The following is a 25,192-nucleotide window of genomic DNA, read 5'->3' as shown; positions in this document are numbered from 1 at the left end:
AATCAGTACTGAGATTCTGTGCGCTAACAAAGAGGACGCATGTGTGGTGCAACAGACGCATATGCAGAATCAAATCATCACTCCCCTGCGTCAGACAACGGCAGCGCGTGCGACTCAGAAGCTTGCCCTAGAGATGTGTCCTCATACATCATTGCTGCAGTCGCGCCAAACACCCCTCTCAGTGCATCGGATACCATTAGACTGTGGTAGCATCTGGCATCTTCATTGTCAAAAATGCATCTTAGTCACAATGCATTAAGATGCTGATTAATTTGATTTATCACACATGTATATCTGTGTGCGACTGAGTCTCTGAATCTGTATACGAAGTGCTACAATAGAGGCCGCAGCTGTATACCATGTCAAGTTCTATTTTGCTTTGTATACAGACTCAGTCGCATTTCAAATGAATCAGCACAGTCTCCTGGTGAGTCCTATCCACATTGCATTTTCGGCAAAAAAAAGACACCAGACGCTAGCAGAGTTTTACGGAAACTGCGGCTCAGTCACGTCAGGAATCCCGTGCTGCATCACATACTGAGGCTGGATGTATGAGGACACATCTGTATGTCTAGCAACAACAGAGAGAACTGGAATATGAAGCAGCCCAATAATAATGAATGGGAGAGAAGTCTTTTTCATTACAATTTTTTTATTTCCGAGATCCATTCATCCCATCTGGTTGAATTAAAAGAAATCAAGATATGTGCAACTAACTGTACTGTACGTGGCGCTGTCAAGAGGCGCTAGTGCCTTACCCTAGAGGTGGAAACTCCCATTCCTATTGAGGACACTAAGGTGCTACATACTGCACTAAGACAGTGTTACACTATTGTATGTTATCCCTCTTCCGATTGTACTGTAATTACAACCCACCAGAATGAGAATAATCCACAATGAGAAAAATACAGAACAAGGGTATCAAGTGAAAACCTTAGTGCCCTTGTAGTATCACCAATATTTATTTTCCGAATTTATGTTACAAGTGTAGATGATACTTGTTTCTTGTGTGACAGTTTAGGCTGTTTTGATTCTGCACCACTTTCTGTCCCCACACATAATAGACGGCAAATAAACGATGTAATTGTTTGGTCTCTACAGACACATTCCTGCTCCCATCACTAATGGGAACTTACTCATATAACAGTGATATGATACTGTATCACCATGTATTTACCGATTTCAATGTATTCTCAATAAAGCCGTAGTTCCTACTACTGAGGCTGTTACAGCATTAAAAAAAAGTCATCATTCATAAATGTGTATTTAAGTCTCTGATTGCCTGATGCAACTCCTGTCATTATAGGCAAGTCATATCAGAAATAGTATGGAAAGCTAAATGTGACACTAATATTCACCATCACCAAGTTCAGCTACAGTATAACCCCTATAACTCTAACTATATATAACTATAAGGCAGTGCATCACATAGGTGATAATGGTATGCAACGTGACCTTAACTAGAACATTATCTGCATGATGTCATATATAGCAGTTACAGTACTATTTATGTGGTATTCACTAACACAGTTATTGTGATTTGGAACAGATAATACAGCAGTGACTGAAACACTGGTCATTGTTACAAAGGACCCCAGTGTGCTTTTGTCCATGTACATTTAGCAAATCGCAGCTTTGTCATTATTCTGAGACTGTACTACCGACAACTGCTCTATTACTGAGTATCATAATGACATGCTCACTGGTACAGCAGTGATGATGACACATTAGCATATCAGTATGAAAATTGAAGCAAATCAGTATGAAGCTGACATGTCAAATGTCGACATTCACAATGTGAACACTGATATAATGATGACATTACGGGAATATCAAATTTGTGAATGTTAACAGTTGGCATATCTACAATAAAGATTTAAATTAGCACGGTATCACTATAGTCTAATTATGACCTAACCACAGTATAACCCTAACCGCAGGCTAACATTATCGGCAGCCTAACCCTAACCACAGCCTAACCATAACTACAGCCTAAGAGCAGCCTAACCCTAACCGCAGGCTAACCCTAACTACAGCATAACCCTAACCGCAGGCTAACCCTATCGGCAGCCTAACCCTAACCACAGCCTAACCATAACTACAGCCTAAGCCTAAGAGCAGCCTAACCCTAACCGCAGGCTAACCCTAACTACAGCATAACCCTAACCGCGGCCTAACCCTATCGGCAACCTAACCCTAACCACAGCCTAACTGTAACTACAGCCTCACCTTAACCACATCCTAACCCTAACTGCATCCTAGCCCTAACCTCATCCTAGCCCTAACTGAAGCCTAACCCTAAGTACAACCTAACCTAACTACAGCCTAACCCTAACTACAGCCTATCTCTAACTGCAGCCTAACTCTAACCGCAGCCTAAACCTAACCACAGCCTAACCCTAACTACAACCTAACCTTAACCGCATCCTAACCCTAACCACAGCCTAACCCTAACTACACCCTAAACGCATCCTAACCCTAACCACAGCCTAACCCTAACCACAGCCTAACCCTAACTGCATCCTAACCCTAACCACAGCCTAATTCTAACCGCAGCCTAACCCTAACCACAGCCTAACCGTTACTACAGCCTAACCGTAACCGCAGCCTAACCCTAAACGCAGCCTAACCCTAAACGCAGCCTAACCCTAACCGCAGCCTAACCCTAACTACAGCATAACCCTAACTACACTAACTGCAGCCTCACCCTAACTGCATCCTAGCCCTAACCGCAGCCTCACCCTAACTGCATCATAGCCCTAACCGCAGCCTAACCCTAACTGAAGCCTAACCCTAACTACAGCCTAACCTTAACGGCATCCTAAACCTAACCACAGCCTAACCCTAACCGCATCCTAAACATAGCCTAACCCTAACCGCATCCTAGCTCTAACTGCAGCCTAACACTAACCGCAGCCTAACCCTAACTGCAGCCTGACCCTAACCGCAGCCTGACCCTAACTACAGCCTCACCTTAACCACATCCTAACCCTAACCACAGTCTAACCATAACCACAGCCTAACCATAACCGCATCCTAACCCTAACCACAGCCTAACCCTAACCACAGCCTAATGCTAACCACAGCCTAACCCTAACCACATCCTAATCCTAACTACAGCCTAACCCTAATTATAGCCTAACAACAGCCTCTCTCTAACTGCAGCCTAACCATAAACGCAGCCTAACCCTAACTCCATCCTAACCCTAACCACAGCCTAACCCTAACTGCATCCTAACCCGAACTGCATCCTAACCCTAACCACAGCCTAACCCTAACCGCATCCTAACGCTAACCACAGCCTAACCCTAACCACATCCTAATCCTAACTACAGCCTAACCCTAATTATAGCCTAACAACAGCCTATCTCTAACTGCAGCCTAACCATAAACGCAGCCTAACCCTAACTCCATCCTAACCCTAACCACAGCCTAACCCTAACTGCATCCTAACCCGAACTGCATCCTAACCCTAACCACAGCCTAACCCTAACCGCATCCTAACGCTAACCACAGCCTAACCCTAACCACATCCTAATCCTAACTACAGCCTAACCCTAATTATAGCCTAACAACAGCCTATCTCTAACTGCAGCCTAACCATAAACGCAGCCTAACCCTAACTCCATCCTAACCCTAACCACAGCCTAACCCTAACTGCATCCTAACCCGAACTGCATCCTAACCCTAACCACAGCCTAACCCTAACCGCATCCTAACGCTAACCACAGCCTAACCCTAACCACATCCTAATCCTAACTACAGCCTAACCCTAATTATAGCCTAACAACAGCCTATCTCGAACTGCAGCCTAACCATAAACGCAGCCTAACCCTTACCACAGCCTAACCCTAACCGTAAAATCATAAAATTTTTTAGAAAGTCTGAATGTCTTCATTATGAACGTATTACCATGTGAAAAATAATGTGCAGGAAGGGATCAAACAGTTAAACAGTTTATGCCAGGCATATATATCATGTAGATTGCATTTAAATAAATGGAGCATGCAGTCTGAGAAGTTATAGAGACTCCATTAATGTTACATTTATACACCAATAATGTGTTTGTGAATACACCACCTGTAGTGCTGGGAGATAGAACTAAATGGCTAATCATCAAATGTTAGATGTAGACACAGAGATTCTTACTGCAATCATCTGACAATAACAATAATATCTGAAACCAGACAATTTCAGATTCTTCTGGCTTAGCAAGATACAGTGTACAAGCTATACAACACTTGTATATTTGATAAAGCCCATGATTACAATGTTTTTTTGATAGACCAATCATAGGATTTAGATTTTCAAAAATGCTGCAAATCCATATTTAATGTTATATAAAAACACTTAGCCATCACTAGTTTTCAGAATACAAAGGTGAGACATAAATGTTTATTACCTCTGTCTAGCCAATACAGTTTAGCTGCAGTCTCTCCTATTTTGTACCATTGCGCTACTCCATGTTTCAGTTCTCCCTACCTACTGATACAAGCCACAATCATAGCACCTTCTTAGCAAGTGTTAGCATCCGTAAAAGTATTACACCCCTGTAAGGAACAGCACTGGATACATATAAGTTGTTCTGTACCTCCGACAGCACAAACAGTGGCTCTACCACATCCCTTTCCACCTCCTGCTCAAAGAGCATAAGCTCCTGTGCTAGTTTGTCCTCGGCCTCTCCGCACAACTTCAGCATCTTCCTAGAACACAACAAGGGAAAGCAATCATGAAAATGAAACAGCAACAATAACAAACATTCCTGCACTAAGGGCCTAATTCAGTAATAATTAGTCCTTTGGATCGCATGCTGGGGGCCGTCCATCGCTGGCCAAGGCCGACCAGCATGCTGACTGTCGCTCCCCCCCTTCAACAAGCAGAAATTGCAAACGCATCACAATTTCTGCTTGTTAGCAGAAATAGAGGAAGCCTCCTGCTGGCGCAGCTAAGGAGACTCGCCGCCATTTTCCCGATTGTGGCAGCTGCGTGTGACGTCACACAGCTGCCGCTATCACGCCCCGACATGCCCCCATTCGCACCGTCCCCTGTTCGTCCGGCTCTGCCCGCGCAACGCTCAGTCTCCTCCCTGGAAACGGAGTGTTTCCCGCCCCCGCCCCGCGACCACCTCTGCCTGATTGACAGGCAGAGGCACTCGCATTTTCTGCGGGCCCATGCACAGGATGAGCGCTGCGCATGCGCCTACATCTTTTTCTTAAAAATTATGGTTGGATCGCACACTGCGATCCAACCTGAATTAGGTCCTAACTACGGCATCATAATTTCCTTCATTACCCCAGCCTACAATGCCTTATAAGTGTGGAGAGACAGGAGTCACCGCTATTCAGTATAGGGGTAGTGATCTCTGAGAGGAGGCACACTGCTTTTCTTTATCCCTTCAATGCCTCATAAAGACTCGAGCCCTAGGCTGACCAGCCTTATTGTGGTTTGCCACACTGGTAATCTCCTTGTTTTACTGAAAGCCAGTTCTTTTTAAATTGGGAGATACCTCCAGAATTGGGGGAAACCAAACACACTTCAGTTACTGCACCAAATTGTATGGTCCAAAAAAAAAATGTTTCAATTAGCAGTATGTTAGAAGACACTCATATTAATTATTAATTAAGAGGCAGATTAAAATATGAGAGCAGGGGTGTTAGATCTACATTTGCCTGAATGTGCACTTCTACACTGCACAGTCACTTTCCAAAATCAGAGTGTGGAGCTCACATCTCTAAGCTACCACGAGCTGGGCCCTCCTACTTCACTTCACTTTTACCATCATCTCCTCCCCACTGCCTACATCAGCACATATCTCCTGGGTTCTGCCATCCTGCTGCTTATGGCTGCTGATGCAGCTATGGTTTATAAACCATGTTCATGTAATGCAATGTTCTACACTGTGGGACTAATTCAGACCTGATCGTAGCAGCAAATTTGTTAGCAGATGGGCAAAATCAATGGTGCAAGTATGTGGGTACGCTCGGGTACGGAGTACCCATAAGAATTTGGCAGTACCACCTGCCACACACTTTGCCATTACCACAATTATAATGTGCCACAAAGCAACAAGATCATGGTGCTAATAATAAGAATTTACTCACCGGTAATTCTATTTCTCATAGTCCGTAGTGGATGCTGGGGACTCCGTAAGGACCATGGGGATTAGCGGCTCCGCAGGAGACTGGGCACAACTACAAAGAAAGCTTTTAGACTACTGGTGTGCACTGGCTCCTCCCACTAAGACCCTCCTCCAGACCTCAGTTAGGATACTGTGCCCGGAAGAGCTGACACAATTAGGAAGGATTTTGAATCCCGGGTAAGACTCATACCAGCCACACCAATCACACCGTATAACTCGTGATACAATACCCAGTTAACAGCATGATAACAACTGAGCCTCTCAACAGATAGCTCAACAATAACCCTTTAGTTAAGCAATAACTATATACAAGTATTGCAGACAATCCGCACTTGGGATGGGCGCCCAGCATCCACTACGGACTATGAGAAATAGAATTACCGGTGAGTAAATTCTTATTTTCTCCAACGTCCTAAGTGGATGCTGGGGACTCCGTAAGGACCATGGGGATTATACCAAAGCTCCCAAACGGGCGGGAGAGTGCGGATGACTCTGCAGCACCGAATGAGAGAACGCAAGGTCCTCCTCAGCCAGGGTATCAAATTTGTCGAATTTAGCAAACGTGTTTGCCCCTGACCAAGTAGCAGCTCGGCAAAGTTGAAGAGCCGAGACCCCTCGGGCAGCCGCCCAAGAAGAGCCCACTTTCCTTGTGGAATGGGCTTTTACTGATTTAGGATGCGGCAGTCCAGCCGCAGAATGTGCAAGCTGAATCGTACTACAGATCCAGCGAGCAATAGTCTGCTTAGAAGCAGGTGCACCCAACTTGTTGGGCGCATACAGGATAAAAAGCGAGTCAGTCTTCCTGACTCCAGCTGTCCTGAAAACATAAATTTTTAGGGCCCTGACTACATCCAACAACTTGGAAGCCTCCAAGTCATTCGTAGCCGCAGGCACCACGATAGGTTGGTTCAGATGAAAAGCTGATACCACTTTGGGGAGAAACTGGGGACAAGTCCTCAATTCTGCCCTATCCATATGGAAAATCAGATAAGGGCTTTTACATGACAAAGCCGCCAATTCTGAAACCCGCCTGGCCGAAGCCAAGGCCAACAACATGACCACTTTCCACGTGAGATATTTTAAATCCACGGTTTTCAGTGGCTCAAACCAATGTGACTTTAGGAAATCCAACACCACGTTGAGATCCCAAGGTGCCACTGGAGGCACAAAAGGGGGCTGAATATGCAGCACTCCCTTAACAAAAGTCTGAACTTCAGGTAGTAAAGCCAATTCTCTCTGGAAGAAAATCGATAGAGCCGAAATCTGGACCTTAATGGAACCCAATTTAAGGCCCATAGTCACCCCTGACTGTAGGAAGTGCAGGAACCGGCCCAGCTGAAATTCTTCCGTTGGGGCCTTCCTGGCCTCACACCACGCAACATATTTTCGCCATATGCGGTGATAATGGTTCGCGGTTACTTCTTTCCTAGCTTTTATCAGCGTAGGAATGACTTCCTCCGGAATGCCATTTTCCTTCAGGATCCGGTGTTCAACCGCCATGCCGTCAAACGCAGCCGCGGTAAGTCTTGGAACAGACAGGGCCCCTGCTGCAGCAGGTCCTGTCTGAGCGGTAGAGGCCATGGGTCCTCTGACATCATTTCTTGGAAGTTCCGGATACCACACTCTTCTTGGCCAATCCGGAACAATGAGTATAGTTCTTACTCCTCTTCTCCTTATTATCCTCAGTACCTTTGGTATGAGAGGAAGAGGAGGGAACACATAAACCGATCGGTACACCCACGGTGTTACCAGAGCGTCCACAGCTATCGCCTGCGGGTCTCTTGACCTGGCGCAATATTTTTCTAGCTTTTTGTTTAGGCGGGACGCCATCATGTCCACCTGTGGTTTTTCCCACTGGTTTACAATCATTTGAAAGACTTCTGGATGAAGTCCCCACTCTCCCGGGTGGAGGTCGTGCTTGCTGAGGAAGTCTGCTTCCCAGTTGTCCACTCCCGGAATGAACACTGCTGACAGTGCTAACACGTGATTTTCCGCCCATCGGAGAATCCTTGTGGCTTCTGCCATCGCCGTCCTGCTTCTCGTGCCGCCCTGTCGATTTACATGGGCGACTGCCGTGATGTTGTCTGACTGGATCAGTACCGGCTGGTTTTGAAGCAGGGGTTTTGCCTGACTTAGGGCATTGTAAATGGCCCTCAGTTCCAGAATATTTATGTGTAGGGAAGTCTCCTGACTTGACCATAGTCCTTGGAAGTTTCTTCCCTGTGTGACTGCTCCCCAACCTCGAAGGCTGGCATCCGTGGTCACCAGGACCCAGTCCTGTATGCCGAATCTGCGGCCCTCTTGAAGATGAGCACTCTGCAGCCACCACAGCAGAGACACCCTTGTCCTTGGAGACAGGGTTATCAGACGATGCATCTGAAGATGCGATCCGGACCACTTGTCCAACAGGTCCCACTGAAAGGTTCTTGCATGAAACCTGCCGAATGGAATCGCTTCGTAGGAAGCTACCATTTTTCCCAGGATCCGCGTGCAGTGATGCACCGACACCTGTTTTGGTTTTAGGAGGCCTCTGACTAGAGATGACAGCTCCTTGGCCTTCTCCTCCGGGAGAAACACTTTTCTCTGTTCTGTGTCCAGAACCATCCCTAGGAACAGCAGGCGTGTCGTAGGGACCAGCTGTGACTTTGGAATGTTTAGAATCCAGCCGTGCTGTTGTAGCACTTCCCGAGATAGTGCTACCCCTACCAACAACTGCTCTCTGGACCTCGCCTTTATCAGGAGATCGTCCAAGTACGGGATGATTAAAACTCCCTTCCTTCGAAGGAGTATCATCATTTCCGCCATTACCTTGGTAAAGACCCTCGGAGCCGTGGAGAGACCGAACGGCAACGTCTGGAATTGGTAATGGCAATCCTGTACCACAAATCTGAGGTACTCCTGGTGAGGATGGTAAATGGGGACATGTAGGTAAGCATCCCTGATGTCCAGCGATACCATGTAATCTCCCTCGTCCAGGCTCGCAATAACCGCCCTGAGCGATTCCATCTTGAACTTGAATTTTTTGATATATGTGTTCAAGGATTTCAAATTTAAAATGGGTCTCACCGAACCGTCCGGTTTCGGTACCACAAACATTGTGGAATAGTAACCCCTTCCTTGTTGAAGTAGGGGCACCTTTACTATCACTTGTTGTGAATACAGCTTTTGAATTGCCTGTAACACTGCCTCCCTGCCTGAGGGAGTGGTTGGCAAGGCAGATTTGAGGAAACGGCGGGGGGGAGACGTCTCGAATTCCAGTTTGTACCCCTGAGATACTATTTGAAGGATCCAGGGATCCACCCGTGAGCGAGCCCACTGCTTGCTGAAATGCTTGAGACGGGCCCCCACCGTACCTGGCTCTGCCTGTGGAGCCCCAGCGTCATGCTGTGGACTTAGAGGAAGCGGGGGAGGACTTTTGCTCCTGGGAACTGGCTGTATGCTGCAGCTTTTTCCCTCTACCTCTGCCTCTGGGCAGAAAGGACGCGCCTTTAACCCGCTTGCCCCTATTGGGCCGAAAGGACTGTACCTGATAATACGGTGCTTTCTTTGGTTGTGAGGGAACATGGGGCAAAAATGTAGACTTCCCAGCTGTTGCTGTGGAAACGAGGTCCGAGAGACCATCCCCGAACAATTCCTCACCCTTATAAGGCAGAACTTCCATGTGTCGTTTGGAATCTGCATCACCTGTCCACTGCCGAGTCCATAACCCTCTCCTGGCAGAAATGGACATTGCACTAATTTTGGATGCCAGCCGGCAAATATCCCTCTGTGCATCCCTCATGTATAAAAGTGCGTCTTTTATATGCTCTACGTTCAGCAAAATAGTGTCCCTGTCTAGGGTATCTATATTTTCTGACAGGGAATCTGACCACGCAGCAGCAGCGCTGCACATCCAGGCTGAAGCTATAGCCGGTCTCAGTATCACACCTGTGTGTGTATATATAGATTTCAGGATAGCCTCCTGCTTTCTATCAGCAGATTCCTTCAGGGCGGCCGTATCCGGAGACGGTAGTGCCACCTTCTTCGACAAGCGTGTGAGCGCTTTATCCACCCTAGGGGATGTTTCCCAGCGTGACCTATCCTCTGGCGGGAAAGGGTACGCCATTAGTAACCTCTTAGAAATTACCATCTTTTTATCAGGGGAAGCCCACGCTTCTTCACACACTTCATTTAACTCTTCAGATGGAGGAAAAGCTACTGGTAGTTTTTTCTCTCCAAACATTATACCCTTTTTTGTGGTACCGGGGGTAACATCAGAAATGTGCAACACATTTTTCATTGCCTCAATCATGTAACGTGTGGCCCTACTGGAAGTTACATTAGTCTCTTCGTCGTCGACACTGGAGTCAGTATCCGTGTCGACATCTGTGTCAACCATCTGAGGTAGTGGGCGTTTTAGAGACCCTGATGGTTTTTGAGACGCCTGGGCAGGCACAGGCTGAGAAGCCGGCTGTGCCACATTAGGTATGTCGTCAAACCTTTTATGTAAGGAGTCGACACTATCACGTAATTCCTTCCACAGCACCATCCACTCAGGTGTCGACCCCGCAGGGGGTGACATCACATTTACAGGCATCTGCTCCGCCTCCACATAAGCCTCCTCATAAAACATGTCGACACAGCCGTACCGACACACCGCAAACACACAGGGAATGCTCTGACAGAGGACAGGACCCCACAAAGCCCTTTGGGGAGACAGAGAGAGAGTATGCCAGCACACACCAGAGCGCTATATAACACTGGGATCCCACTATCAATGAGTGTTTTCCCTATAGCTGCTTTTTTTATATATATTACATATATATATCTATACTGCGCCTAAATTTAGTGCCCCCCCTCTCTTTTTTACCCTTCTGTAGTTTTCTCAGACTGCAGGGGAGAGCCAGGGAGCTTCCTTCCAGCGGAACTGTGAGGGAAAAATGGCGCCAGTGTGCTGAGGGAGAAGCCCCGCCCCCTTTTCAGCGGACTTTCTCCCGCTTTTTCTGTGATACTGGCAGGGGTAATTTTACATCTATATAGCCTCTGGGACTATATATGATGGATATTTTGCCAGCCAAGGTGTTATCTATTGCCCTCAGGGCGCCCCCCCCCCCCCAGCGCCCTGCACCCATCAGTGACCGAAGTATGAGGTGTACATGAGGAGCAATGGCGCACAGCTGCAGTGCTGTGCGCTACCTTGGTGAAGACTGAAGTCTTCTGCCGACGATTTTCCGGACCTTCTTCGTGCTTCTGGCTCTGTAAGGGGGACGGCGGCGCGGCTCCGGAAACGAACACCAAGGTCGGGTCCTGCGGTCGATCCCTCTGGAGCTAATGGTGTCCAGTAGCCTAAGAAGCCCAAACTACCACCTGTTAGGTAGGTTCGCTTCTTCTCCCCTTAGTCCCTCGCTGCAGTGAGTCTGTTGCCAGCAGATCTCACTGAAAATAAAAAACCTAAATATACTTTCTTTCTAGGTGCTCAGGAGAGCCCCTAGTGTGCATCCAGCTCGGCCGGGCACAAGAATCTAACTGAGGTCTGGAGGAGGGTCTTAGTGGGAGGAGCCAGTGCACACCAGTAGTCTAAAAGCTTTCTTTGTAGTTGTGCCCAGTCTCCTGCGGAGCCGCTAATCCCCATGGTCCTTACGGAGTCCCCAGCATCCACTTAGGACGTTAGAGAAATTAAATACAAATGTGTGGGACACCAGAATAACAGGCGCTTAACAATATAAATATCAAGGTATACTTAGTAACACGTCCCTGGAATATGCAGGAAAAAGTGAAGCTTCAAATTGTCGTGCAGACGGGCGTGCTTCCCTTTTCTGAAGCGATTTTTTCTCCTCAAATCGATGTTCACATGAAAGAAATGGTATATATATATGTGTAGTAATGTTTCAATAATAAATAAGTCTCTTTCAATGTCAGAAATATTCAACACAGGAAAGGCTATATTCATCCGTCGATGAGGCGTACCCCAACTCACTTTCCAAACGGAAGAAGAAAGCCTATCAAGGTATCTTTTCCTATCCACCTCAGTGTTTGGTAATCACAGGTTTAAGTGATGAACCCCTTTTGCCAAGGAAATAAGCGTACCTCACTCACACAAAAAGGGGGTGGTTGAAACACATAAAGGTATCTTTCATACTCTGTATGTTAGATGTAAGGCGTACCCTACTCACGGAAGTAAAGGTTATATTCAAGCACATCTGGGTTTCTTTCGATGATCAAACGTGTTAGTGATTGACACTAGTTTCCCTCATGTGTGGATAGATCCCAAAATCAAAAAAGAATATGGTTCACGATATATCCACATGAAAAAGGTTTGTATTTTATTAAAAAATGCCCCATAACATAAGGGGTAAGCACAATAAACAACGATAAAAAAGGTATGCACAGTCCAATAGATGTTATAGCAGCGTGGACAATGTATCCAAAAATATGCAGGATAAATTCAAGTCCAAGACTTAAATAAAAAGATTTACAGTTAAAAACAATAGCAGTTCATACCTAAATGGTATAATCGAAGGTCCACACTCTCAGCTGGTCAACATGTTTCGGCCTGTCATAGGCCTTTATCAAGACATCTTGATAAAGGCCTATGACAGGCCGAAACATGTTGACTGTAAATCTTTTTATTTAAGTCTTGGACTTGAATGTATCCTGCATATTTTTGGATACATTGTCCACGCTGCTATAACATCTATTGGACTGTGCATACCTTTTTTATCGTTGTTTATTGTGCTTACCCCTTATGTTATGGGGCATTTTTTAATAAAATACAAACCTTTTTCATGTGGATATATCGTGAACCATATTCTTTTTTGATTTTGGGATCTATCCACACATGAGGGAAACTAGTGTCAATCACTAACACGTTTGATCATCGAAAGAAACCCAGATGTGCTTGAATATAACCTTTACTTCCGTGAGTAGGGTACGCCTTACATCTAACATACAGAGTATGAAAGATACCTTTATGTGTTTCAACCACCTCCTTTTTGTGTGAGTGAGGTACGCTTATTTCCTTGGCAAAAGGGGTTCATCACTTAAACCTGTGATTTCCAAACACTGAGGTGGATAGGAAATGATACCTTGATAGGCTTTCTTCTTCCGTTTGGAAAGTGAGTTGGGGTACGCCTCATCGACGGATGAATATAGCCTTTCCTGTGTTGAATATTTCTGACAAAGACTTATTTATTATTGAAACATTACTACACATATATATATATCATTTCTTTCATGTGAACATCGATTTGAGGAGAAAGAATCGCTTCAGAAAAGGGAAGCACGCTGGTCTACACGACAATTTGAAGCTTCACTTTTTCCTGCATATTCCAGGGACGTGTTACTAAGTATACCTTGATATTTATATTGTTAAGCGCCTGTTATTCTGGTGTCCCACACATTGTATTTAATATTTGTGTTATTTGAACTTTTTGGTGAGGTTCTGTTGTGGTGAACCGGCCCACGGGCTGCTTTCTTTTGCGCCATTTGCTAGGGATTCACAACTTTTTAGTTCCAAGATCATGGTGCTTGGCCGCATGACTGCTCCTCCCACTTTGTCAGGGTTACTGGGAGTGCGACAGTGGCTGTATTTTCCGGTTATAATGGAGGCATTACTATATATTGTTATTAAATCGGGGGCATTACTATATATTTCTATTATACTGGAAGTATCACTATCTATTTTTATTATACTGGAGGCATTACTATATATTTTTAGCCTACCTCCAGATTCCCCCCAAAAAAGGGGCTGTGTCATGTGGCCACGCCGCTCGTGTCATGTAGCCACTCCCTCTAGCAGTATGTGGTGACGCATCTCACAACACATGGCCACGCCCATTTTTCGACACTCAGTACCACTAAGAAAATATTTCTACTTGCATCACTGGCAAAACCATGTGCACTGCAGGGGGAGCAGATATAACATGTGCAGAGAGAGTTAGATTTGGGTGTGGTGTGTTAAAACTGAAATCTAAATTGCAGTGTAAAAATAAAGCAGCCAGTATTTACCCTGCACAGAAACAATATAACCCACCCACATCTAACTCTCTCTGCACATGTTATGTCTGCCTTCCTTGCACTGCACATGGTTTTGCCCATCTGCTAACAAATTTGCTTCTACGATCAGGTCTGAATTAGGGGGGGTCATTCCGAGTTGATCGCTCGCTGCCAATTTTCACAGTGCAGCGATCAGGTAAAAAAAATGGCAAAACTGGGCATGCGTATGCGCCGCAATGCGCACGCGCGTCGTACGAGCACAAAGACTATAGGGCTGGCCTTGTTTTGCAAAGGCGTTCGCACACTTGCAAAGCGAAAATACACTTCCCCGTGGGCGGCGACTATGCGTTTGCATGGCTGCTAAAAGTAGCTAACGAGCGATCAACTCGGAATGACCCTCCGGCCCTGTAAGTCAATAGCATCTCAGGCACAGCTAAGCAGGCATCACTGGGCTGTAATGGGGGGGAAGTTTCGTGCAGGCTGAAATCAGTGAGGGCACGTCAGCAGAACTGCGGACTTTGCAGAGTTGTGTGGATGAGTAAATAATATGTCTGTTTTCAGAGGGATCTTTTAACCAGACAGGGCTGATACAAGTGCGTGATGATAATGAACATGGCTTTTAAATAAGGCACCTATGCATATAGCATATGCATATAGCACATCTACGATCAGTCTCACTGACATGCGGGGGGACGCCCAGCACAGGGCTAGTCCGCCCCACATGTCAGGCCCGACCCCCCCACCCCCACCCCCGCACAAGTATAAAAGTATCACACAGCGGCGATGCTTTGGTTGTGCTGCTCTGGGGAGAGAGGTAGCTGCAGGAGCAGCCACTCCTCTCTCTTCCTGTCTGCGTGATGTGTGGGGGGGGATGGAGTGATCGTGCTCGACTTCTGTTGCCGAACATCACATGTGCAGCGCATGTAGCCGTGATTTTTAAATATTTCCTAAGGAGGGGGCTGGCCACAGTTCCCTGCATTGACCACGCCCCTTCACGCCTGGGCCCGCCACAGCTGTCGGCGCCCCTGCCTGTGGGTGTAGCCAGCTTTTGGCATAAAGGAGAGTGAACATGGAAAAAAAGTCTCCCCAGGCCCAGCTGCTTCCCACGTGCCTATTAGGCCCCTGGCACCTCCTCCCACCAATCATGTCTGCAGTAGTAATACTCTGGCAGGAGCAACTCATCGCTGTGAGGGTCGCAGCGGCTGCATGTGACATCACGCAGTCGTCGTGGCATCCCCCCCAACGGTCCAGGCACGCCTGTGTTGCCCGGACCGCACCCCCTGAACGTCGGCCAAACACCGCCGGCCCGCCCAGCGACGCCTCTGCCTGTCAATCAGGCAGAGGCGATCGCAGGGCTGAGACAGCCGTTGGTTGCCTGGCATGCGCCGGCACAGTTCAGACCTGATCGGCTGCTGTGCGAAAACAGCACCGAACAGGTCTGAATTAGGCCCATAGTTCCATGCACGCAATATGGGAGAAATTACAGTCAACTCCGCACCATCCTCTGCGTGTCCACATTCGTACCCATTTGTAAATAACCCCTATTGAGCGCAAAAATAAATATTTTTCAGCAACCAATTCTCACCCAAGCAAGGAGTCATCCCCTAAGACAGCAGATCCTTCCATGAGGCACTGAGCCAGCGTTATAAGTGGTAACTTTTTCTATGGAAGAATACAAACAAAGAGTCGGCTAGTAACAGTCTTTGCAGAAGTCGTTAAAATATTCTTTCAAGCAAACACTATTAGGGAAAAGTAATAAGGCAATAAAGCACAGGAGGGATGTAGTTGGCATTCCGACATACAAGATGCTGGCGGTCAGAAGACTGGCACCGGAATCCCGACTCCTGTAAGAATCCCGACGTCGGACTTCAGACAGCCGGAATCCCGAACATAAGTATGCTGGGAGGGTTAGGGTTAGGCTGCGGGGCAGGGGTGTTAGGGTTAGGCTGCGGGGCAGGGGTGTTAGGGTTAGTCTGTGGGGAGGGAGGGTTTAGGTTAGGCTGAAGTAAGGAAAGGTTAGGCTGCGGAGCGGGGGTGTTAGGGTTAGTCTGTGGGGAGGGTTAAGGTCAGGCTGGAGTAAGGAAAGGTTAGGCTGCGGGGAGGGATGGTTAAGGTTAGGCTGGAGTAAGGAAAGGTTAGGCTGCAGGGAGGGAGGGTTAAGGTTAGGCTGGAGTAAGGAAAGGTTAGGCTGCAGGAAGGGGGGGTTATTGTAAGGGTTAAGTTTAGTTGCTCCTAACTGTCGAGATTATGGCAGTCAGGATGCTGGTGCTAATATTCTGACTGCTGGCATCCTGATTGGCAGTATCCCGTATCTAACCCTACACACTATTTTTGCAAAAATTCACACAAATTCATAGCACAAACTGGGTCCTCAGGACCCCAAACAGTTCATGCCAAATTTTACTTTTACTCAGCACTTTTTTCCTGAGTATAGGAGTTATTCAGGTTTGTTAGCAAACAAAAAAAGCAGGCTAATGGGCAAAATCATGTTGCACTGCAGGTGGGGCAGATGTAACATGCAAAGAGAGTTGGATTTGGGTGGGATGTGTTCAAACCACCTCTTTAGCACAACCCGACCCACACCCACTGCTAGACTCACGCTGTATTCAAATCCATAATCTACAATGAGTTCCATTTGTTCTTCCTATCTCAGCTCTGCCTCTTTCACACTAGATTTTGCAGCCCCTTCCTCCTCAGCACTGGCAAGAACTGTGGCTCCTTATAAAACAATTAAAAATTAAAAAATAAAGCCCAGCTACCTTCTAGTTCTACAACAGCTACATAGACAAATGTTGCCACTATATGCCTTTTAATATATACACATATTTTTTTGTGTACAGCAGATTTGCTGGCACCCAATCTGTGCTAGAAGCAGTGACTAGCCAATGTGCAATTAAGCCAATATATGAATCCTTTAAACTGCTAGATTGCAGCAGAATCTGTCTCCTCCCCTTCATCTGCATATAAATGCCAATGGCAATAGGCAAATATTTGAAAAAGCCGAATAGCTGGAAAAAAAAGGAAACATAGGGGAATATATATATTTTTTGGTGATATTAACGCATTAGGACAGACCACAATGTTTCATTTAATGTAAATTATCTTACCGATCTTTTATCAGTGTCTGTTCCTTGTTGGCCTTGTAAACATGCTGTAAGTTTCTTATGGGTGCTGTGGGTGACCTGTTTAACTAGCTCCAGACGTTTCTCCACCTGCAGGAGTACAGTAGTATGCGCCAATGTTATACAGGACTGACATACCACCCCCATTGCCTATCCAATGAGCTGATATGTAACGTTTTAATTTACTACAGTAGATGATGTCAGAGTAAATGATCTTTAAGCTTCTAACAGCAATCAAGTCACATAAGATAAATATGTCTGTGAAAAACTTAAGATGACGCGGTCTGCAAGTATATGGTGTAGCAGAAGCCACATGTTGGCTAAGCAGATATTTTTTTTTTTTTTCCAGTTAATAAGTTATCAATGAATTGGATGTAACTGTCAACATATTAAAAATAATGAGTAGCTTAGTAGCTCTACCAACACACCCATGAGGTGGCTGCCCAGTGTTATTTTTGGTTTTGGGGTGTCGCCGGTAGCCCTGATCGGCAACTTTTCTTTCTGTTCAGTTTAATAATCACTTTTACATTGTGAGAGGAGTTTAAAGTTTTCCTTGTGTTATCAAAGTTGCTATTCCAAGGCTTTTAGGTAAACAACATTTTTTTGTCTTCCCACCTCCATTTCTGTCAGTTATTTTAAAGTATTGATTTTTTGTTATTTCAGTCAGTTATTTTAGGTAATTGAATTATGGTTATTTTGTCAGTGATTACAGTTCATTAAAGTTTTCATCTAAATACATCCAGTTGAAGGCCCAGAACAGGCTCCCTGTGTCAAAGTTCTGCTCAGAGTACACCAATGGGAGGTCTGATCGACCACAACCCATCCAGGCTTCCTTTCAAATCCACCAAGGCTTCCTGGGACAAAATCCTGCCCGCCGCATTCTGCGATGAGGTCCAACTGGGACTCTATCAATCCATCCAGTGGAAGGCCCAGAACAGGCTCCTTGGGTCACAGTCCTTCCCGACACATTCCATCGTGGAGGTCCAACCGAACCCAACCCCCTAGTATGTCTTCTGGGATGCAATGTTTCCACTCTGTGAAGTTTTCTTCCAAATTCATCCAGTGGCAGGCCTAGGACAAGTTACCTGGGTCAAAGCTCTGACTGGCGCATTCTGAAATTAGGACCCTAACCCTCCTAAAACCTTGCCTGGACCAGCTCGCATTGGTTTTATCCCAGTCGGTGCAGGGGTGTTCGAATGCATAACTGGACAGATAAACAGAGCAATGAATTTTATATATAAGATATATATATGGCCCCGGCCCTGAAAGGGGTGGATTTTTTTTTTATTAAACTCTGACAGTATTTAAAGTTGGATAATAAAAGGTATGTGTACCAAGTATGTCCAGATCCATCAAGCCATGAGGAGCCTATAAAGAACAAAAATACATACATACATACATACACACATGCATATTTTCACTTTTATATCTATCTCTCTCTCCATATATATATATATTTATATATATTATCGATCTATCTATCTATCTATCTTTTTATCTATCGATCAATCTATATATATATGCACTATGTTAAAGCTTAAAACAAGGAATTATTTTACCAGTCATGTAATCTATTTTATAAAATAAAATTGAACAGTTGAAGGAAGAAACAAACAGTTGTTTTCTCGGACACTTACCTGCAAAAGATCATCACTCAGGACCTCTGTCTTCTCAGCCCTGAAAAAGATGAAAGTATTAATATAACAGGTCTTTACGAAGTAAGAGCCAAACCATTAGACATTAAAGAGCTAAGGCAAGTTAGGAGCTAATAAAAAAATAAATTAAAAAACAATTTGCTCTTGGAACAAACCATGTTGCCCTGTCATGGGTGCCAATGTATTTTTTTTTTTAATGCAGGAAGTTATACCCCTTTCAGACTGACAAAAAATTCCCAGGTTATTGCACATGAACGCGCATCAACCTGGGAATTTGCTCAGTGTGAAAGGATACAGGAACAATATCCTGGGACGAGCGCCCTGGTATTTCATCCCAGGTCTCGACCAGGGTTGAATCCGAGATTGTCCCGGGATGCTTTGCAGTGTGAACGGGTATGTGGGGTCATGGCGACCCGGCACCCGTTCTCTGCACAGGAGGAGGCAGTGCTTGGAAATGATTATCTCCAAGCACAGCCTCCGGTAACGTCAATGGTGACGTCACCAACCCGGCAATATGCCGGGTCGGGCCGCAAGTCTGAAGGGATCTCAAGCCGGGTCGCACCTGGGAAACACCCGCGTACATTTTCCCGGGTGCGACCTGGCTACTGTCAGTGTGACAGGGGTATTACTGGCTGCTTTTGCATATTACCACAAATACTGGGCAGCTTTGTTTTTCCACCAAAACTTAGAACTGAGCTAGGACACGTCCTTAAATCTCTTTGCATATTTTTAATCCGTCCTATCTGCAGTGCAACAAATTAGCTTCTTGTTTGCTTTTACTCCTTAGGCTGGGTACATACTACACAATTATCGGACCATTCAGCTGATAATTGTATGACTGGTCCCATAACTGTATGGTGTGCATGCAGGAGCATTATTCGATCAATGTATTCAAGCTCTTCTGCAAAAGGTCAGATTGGGATGTGGCATCTTATGAACTACACACCGATCAAGTTCAAGAGATCAAAAAAAAAAGAACCCACTGAGCAAGGATACTGTATGGCTAAGCAATATTCTTACCAAGCACCTACTGCTGATTCCAAGCACCTTAACATTAAAATTCCAGGCCTCGCATCACGTAGATACCCACTATAGATTTTGTTGCTTAACCTAGGTGCTATTGTCCTTGGATTTAATATTATGGGGAGAGCGGCTTAGGGCCTAATTCAGATCTGATCGCAGCAGCAAATTTGTTAGCTAAAGGGCAAAACCATGTACACTGCAGGGGGGGCAGATGTAACATGTACAGAGAGAGTTAGATTTGGGCGAGGTATGTTCAAACTGAAATCTATGTTATATCTGCTCCACCTGCAGTGCACATGGTTTTGCCCATTAGCTAACAAATTTGCTGCTGCAATCAAATCTTAATTACCCCTTTTGTGTGCTCGAGGAAGGTCACCGCGTGAAAAGGGGAACAGGACTGTCACACCAATATGGGGTACTGAACAGTCTGATATAGCTACCCTCATCTCAGTTGACAGAGATGAGCGATTTCTTGCTTCTGTACATGTATGCCAATCCCTAAAACTTCTACAGCACCATGAATCACACAGAATGTGCGCACAGTAGTAATGTTGCGATTGAGATGCAAGGTATTAGCCATGTCTTGGAAATGTGCAGGCGTTCTTAGGCAGTAACTGGGTGGTGGCTAAATAGACAGTGTAGATGGTCCTTATTATGTGAATGTTCCAGGCAAAGCCGGATTAAGGTCTGTGGGGGCCCTGGGCAACAAACTTGTGGGGGCCCCTATTATTTAAATGATCAAAGTGATATACTAATATATACATTCATAGGCGTGCGCAGGGGGGGTGCCTGGTGCAGCAATCGCCGAGCAGACTGATTACTGTCCCCTCTGTGCTGCACCCTGTCAGGACTGCATTACTGACCGGACGCCCGGTTAATCAAGGGTGCCACTGCCACCGGCTTTCAAACTCCCGGCTCCACCACCATGTACAGAAACAGCATGATGTGAGTGATGACGTCATGACTCACGCACGTCCACCCGCCAGCCTCTCTTCTTCTATGCCATTGCAACCCCAGCCGCTGATGAGGAGTAGCATGCAGCCAGAGTTCCTCTCAGGAAGACAAATTTAATACTGGCAGGCGGTCGGCGGCAGCAGTGACACGTCACTTGTTTTTCCAGCAGCAGCAGCAGCACTAGTCTGCCACTGTCAGTGAGTGACTGACTTGTAACTTGTAAGTAAGCAGCTGCAGCCTGTAGGGGAAAGAGAGGGGGACCTAGACCAGGCTGAGGAGGAGCACTGTTATTACAATGAGTGCCATCAGGAGTGTTTGTTTGGTGCATACCACAACATCTGACAATGGGGGTAATTCAGACCCGATCGCAGCAGCAAATTGTTAGCAGTTGGGCAAAACCATGTGCACTGCAGGTGGGGCAGATGTAACATGTGCAGAGAGAGTTAGATTTGGGTGGGTTATATTGTTTCTGTGCAGGGTAAATACTGGCTGCTTTATTGTTACACTGCAAATAAGAATTTACTTACCGATAATTCTATTTCTCATAGTCCGTAGTGGATGCTGGGACTTCCGTAAGGACCATGGGGGATAGCGGCTCCGCAGGAGACTGGGCACAAAAGTAAAAGCTTTAGACTAGCTGGTGTGCACTGGCTCCTCCCCCTATGACCCTCCTCCAAGCCTCAGTTAGGATACTGTGCCCGGACGAGCGTACATAATAAGGAAGGATTTTGAATCCCGGGTAAGACTCATACCAGCCACACCAATCACACTGTACAACCTGTGATCTGAACCCAGTTAACAGTATGATAAACGTAGGAGCCTCTGAAAAGATGGCTCACAACAATAAACAACCCGATTTTTTTGTAACAATAACTATATACAAGTATTGCAGACAATCCGCACTTGGGATGGGCGCCCAGCATCCACTACGGACTATGAGAAATAGAATTATCGGTAAGTAAATTCTTATTTTCTCTGACGTCCTAGTGGATGCTGGGACTTCCGTAAGGACCATGGGGATTATACCAAAGCTCCCAAACGGGCGGGAGAGTGCGGATGACTCTGCAGCACCGAATGAGAGAACTCCAGGTCCTCCTCAGCCAGGGTATCGAATTTGTAAAATTTTGCAAACGTGTTTGCCCCTGACCAAGTAGCTGCTCGGCAAAGTTGTAAAGCCGAGACCCCTCGGGCAGCCGCCCAAGATGAGCCCACTTTCCTTGTGGAATGGGCTTTAACAGATTTTGGCTGTGGCAGTCCTGCCACAGAATGTGCAAGCTGAATTGTACTACAAATCCAACGAGCAATCGTCTGCTTAGAAGCAGGAGCACCCAGCTTGTTGGGTGCATACAGGATAAACAGCGAGTCAGATTTTCTGACTCCAGCCGTCCTGGAAACATATATTTTCAGGGCCCTGACTACGTCCAACAACTTGGAGTCCTCCAAGTCCCTAGTAGCCGCAGGCACCACAATAGGTTGGTTCATGTGAAACGCTGAAACCACCTTAGGGAGAAATTGAGGACGAGTCCTCAATTCTGCCCTGTCTGAACGAAAAATTAGGTAAGGGCTTTTATATGACAAAGCCGCCAATTCTGAGACACGCCTGGCTGACGCCAGAGCTAACAGCATGACCACCTTCCATGTGAGATATTTTAATTCCACAGTGGTGAGTGGTTCAAACCAATGTGATTTTAGGAACCCTAAAACTACATTGAGATCCCAAGGTGCCACTGGTGGCACAAAAGGAGGCTGTATATGCAGTACCCCCTTGACAAACGTCTGAACTTCAGGCAATGAAGCCAGTTCTTTCTGGAAGAAGATCGACAGGGCCGAAATTTTAACCTTAATGGATCCTAATTTTAGGCCCATAGACAGTCCTGCTTGCAGGAAATGCAGGAAAGGACCCAGTTGAAATTCCTCTGTGGGGGCCTTCTTGGCCTCACACCACGCAACATATTTTCGCCAAATGCGGTGATAATGTTTCGCGGTTACATCCTTCCTGGCTTTGATCAGGGTAGGGATGACTTCATCTGGAATGCCTTTTTCCATCAGGATCCGGCGTTCAACCGCCATGCCGTCAAACGCAGCCGCGGTAAGTCTTGGAACAGACAAGGTCCCTGCTGGAGCAGGTCCTTTCTTAGAGGTAGAGGCCACGGGTCCTCCGTGAGCATCTCTTGCAGTTCCGGGTACCAAGTTCTTCTTGGCCAATCCGGAGCCACGAGTATAGTTCTTACTCCTCTCCTTCTTATGATTCTCAGTACTTTGGGTATGAGAGGCAGAGGAGGGAACACATACACCGACTGGTACACCCACGGTGTTACCAGAGCGTCCACCGCTATTGCCTGAGGGTCCCTTGACCTGGCGCAATATCTGTCCAGTTTTTTGTTGAGATGGGACGCCATCATGTCCACCTTTGGTTTTTCCCAACGGTTTACAATCACTTGAAAGACTTCTGGGTGAAGTCCCCACTCCCCCGGGTGGAGGTCGTGTCTGCTGAGGAAGTCTGCTTCCCAGTTGTCCACTCCCGGAATGAACACTGCTGACAGTGCCACCACATGATTTTCCGCCCAGCGAAGAATCCTTGCAGCTTCTGCCATTGCCCTCCTGCTTCTTGTGCCGCCCTGTCTGTTGACGTGGGCGACTGCCGTGATGTTGTCCGATTGGATCAATACCGACTGACCCTGAAGCAGAGGCCTTGCTTGACTTAGGGCATTGTAAATGGCCCTTAGTTCCAGGATATTTATGTGAAGAGACGTTTCCATGCTTGACCACAAGCCCTGGAAATTTCTTCCCTGTGTGACTGCTCCCCAGCCTCTCAGGCTGGCATCGGTGGTCACCAGCATCCAATCCTGAATGCCGAATCTGCGGCCCTCTAGAAGATGAGCACTCTGTAACCACCACAGGAGAGACACCCTTGTCCTTGGAGATAGGGTTATCCGCTGATGCATCTGAAGATGCGATCCGGACCATTTGTCCAGCAGATCCCACTGAAAAGTTCTTGCATGGAATCTTCCGAATGGAATCGCTTCGTAAGAAGCCACCATTTTTCCCAGGACTCTCGTGCATTGATGCACAGACACTTGGCCTGGTTTTAGGAGGTTCCTGACTAGCTCGGATAACTCCCTGGCCTTCTCCTCCGGGAGAAACACCTTTTTCTGGACTGTGTCCAGAATCATCCCCAGGAACAGTAGACGTGTTGTTGGAATCAGCTGTGATTTTGGGATATTTAGGATCCACCCGTGCTGACGTAGCACTACCTGAGATAGTGCTACTCCGACCTCTAACTGTTCCCTGGACCTTGCCCTTATCAGGAGATCGTCCAAGTAAGGGATAATTAAGACGCCTTTTCTTCGAAGAAGAATCATCATTTCGGCCATTACCTTGGTAAAGACCCGTGGTGCCGTGGACAATCCAAACGGCAGCGTCTGAAACTGATAATGACAGTTTTGTACCACAAACCTGAGGTACCCTTGGTGAGAAGGGTAGATTGGGACATGGAGATAAGCATCTTTGATGTCTAGAGATACCATATAGTCCCCTTCTTCCAGGTTCGCTATCACTGCTCTGAGTGACTCCATCTTGAATTTGAACCTTTTTATGTAAGTGTTCAAGGATTTTAGATTTAAAATTGGTCTCACCGAGCCGTCCGGCTTCGGTACCACAAACAACGTGGAATAATACCCCTTTCCCTGTTGTAGGAGGGGTACCTTGATTATCACCTGCTGGGAATACAGCTTGTGAATAGCGTCCACTACCGCCTCCCTGTCGGAGGGAGACGTTGGTAGAGCAGACTTCAGGAACCGGCGAGGGGGAGACGTCTCGAATTCCAATTTGTACCCCTGTGATACTACCTGCAGGATCCAGGGGTCCACTTGCGAGTGAGCCCACTGCGCGCTGAAATTCTTGAGACGGCCCCCCACCGTGCCTGAGTCCGCTTGTAGAGCCCCAGCGTCATGCTGAAGACTTGGCAGAAGCGGGGGAGGGCTTCTGTTCCTGGGAAGAGGCTGCCTGGTGCAGTCTTTTTCCCCTTCCTCTGCCCAGGGGTAGAAATGAGTGGCCTTTTGCCCGCTTGCCCTTACGGGGATGAAAGGACTGAGTTTGAAAAGACGGTGTCTTTCTGCTGAGAGGTGACCTGGGGTAAAAAGGTGGATTTTCCAGCCGTTGCCGTGGCCACCAGGTCCGATAGACCGACCCCAAATAACTCCTCCCCTTTATACGGCAATACTTCCATATGTCGTTTGGAATCCGCATCACCTGACCACTGTCGCGTCCATAACGCTCTTCTGGCAGAAATGGACATCGCACTCACTCTAGATGCCAGGGTGCAA

At 46.5% G+C, this 25,192-nt stretch overlaps 1 protein-coding gene across 5 annotated transcripts in view; it reads right to left on the bottom strand.

Moving 5' to 3' along the window:
* The window catches only part of ARHGAP44 (Rho GTPase activating protein 44), a 361,660-nt gene that overhangs the window by 142,659 nt on the left and 193,809 nt on the right, over positions 1-25,192 (bottom strand). For all 5 annotated transcript variants that reach the window (XM_063961030.1, XM_063961031.1, XM_063961034.1 and 2 more), the window contains exons 2-5: positions 18,873-18,912; positions 17,221-17,325; positions 15,699-15,775; positions 4,592-4,703 (exon numbers count right to left, since the gene is read on the bottom strand). In XM_063961030.1, coding sequence (XP_063817100.1) covers positions 4,592-4,703; positions 15,699-15,775; positions 17,221-17,325; positions 18,873-18,912 — 334 coding nt within the window. The remainder of the gene's footprint in view (positions 1-4,591; positions 4,704-15,698; positions 15,776-17,220; positions 17,326-18,872; positions 18,913-25,192) is intronic.

This window comes from Pseudophryne corroboree, chromosome 3 (genome assembly GCF_028390025.1).
Source record: "Pseudophryne corroboree isolate aPseCor3 chromosome 3, aPseCor3.hap2, whole genome shotgun sequence".
NCBI classification, from domain to species: domain Eukaryota; kingdom Metazoa; phylum Chordata; class Amphibia; order Anura; family Myobatrachidae; genus Pseudophryne; species Pseudophryne corroboree.
This window is presented reverse-complemented; position numbering and strand designations above follow the sequence as displayed.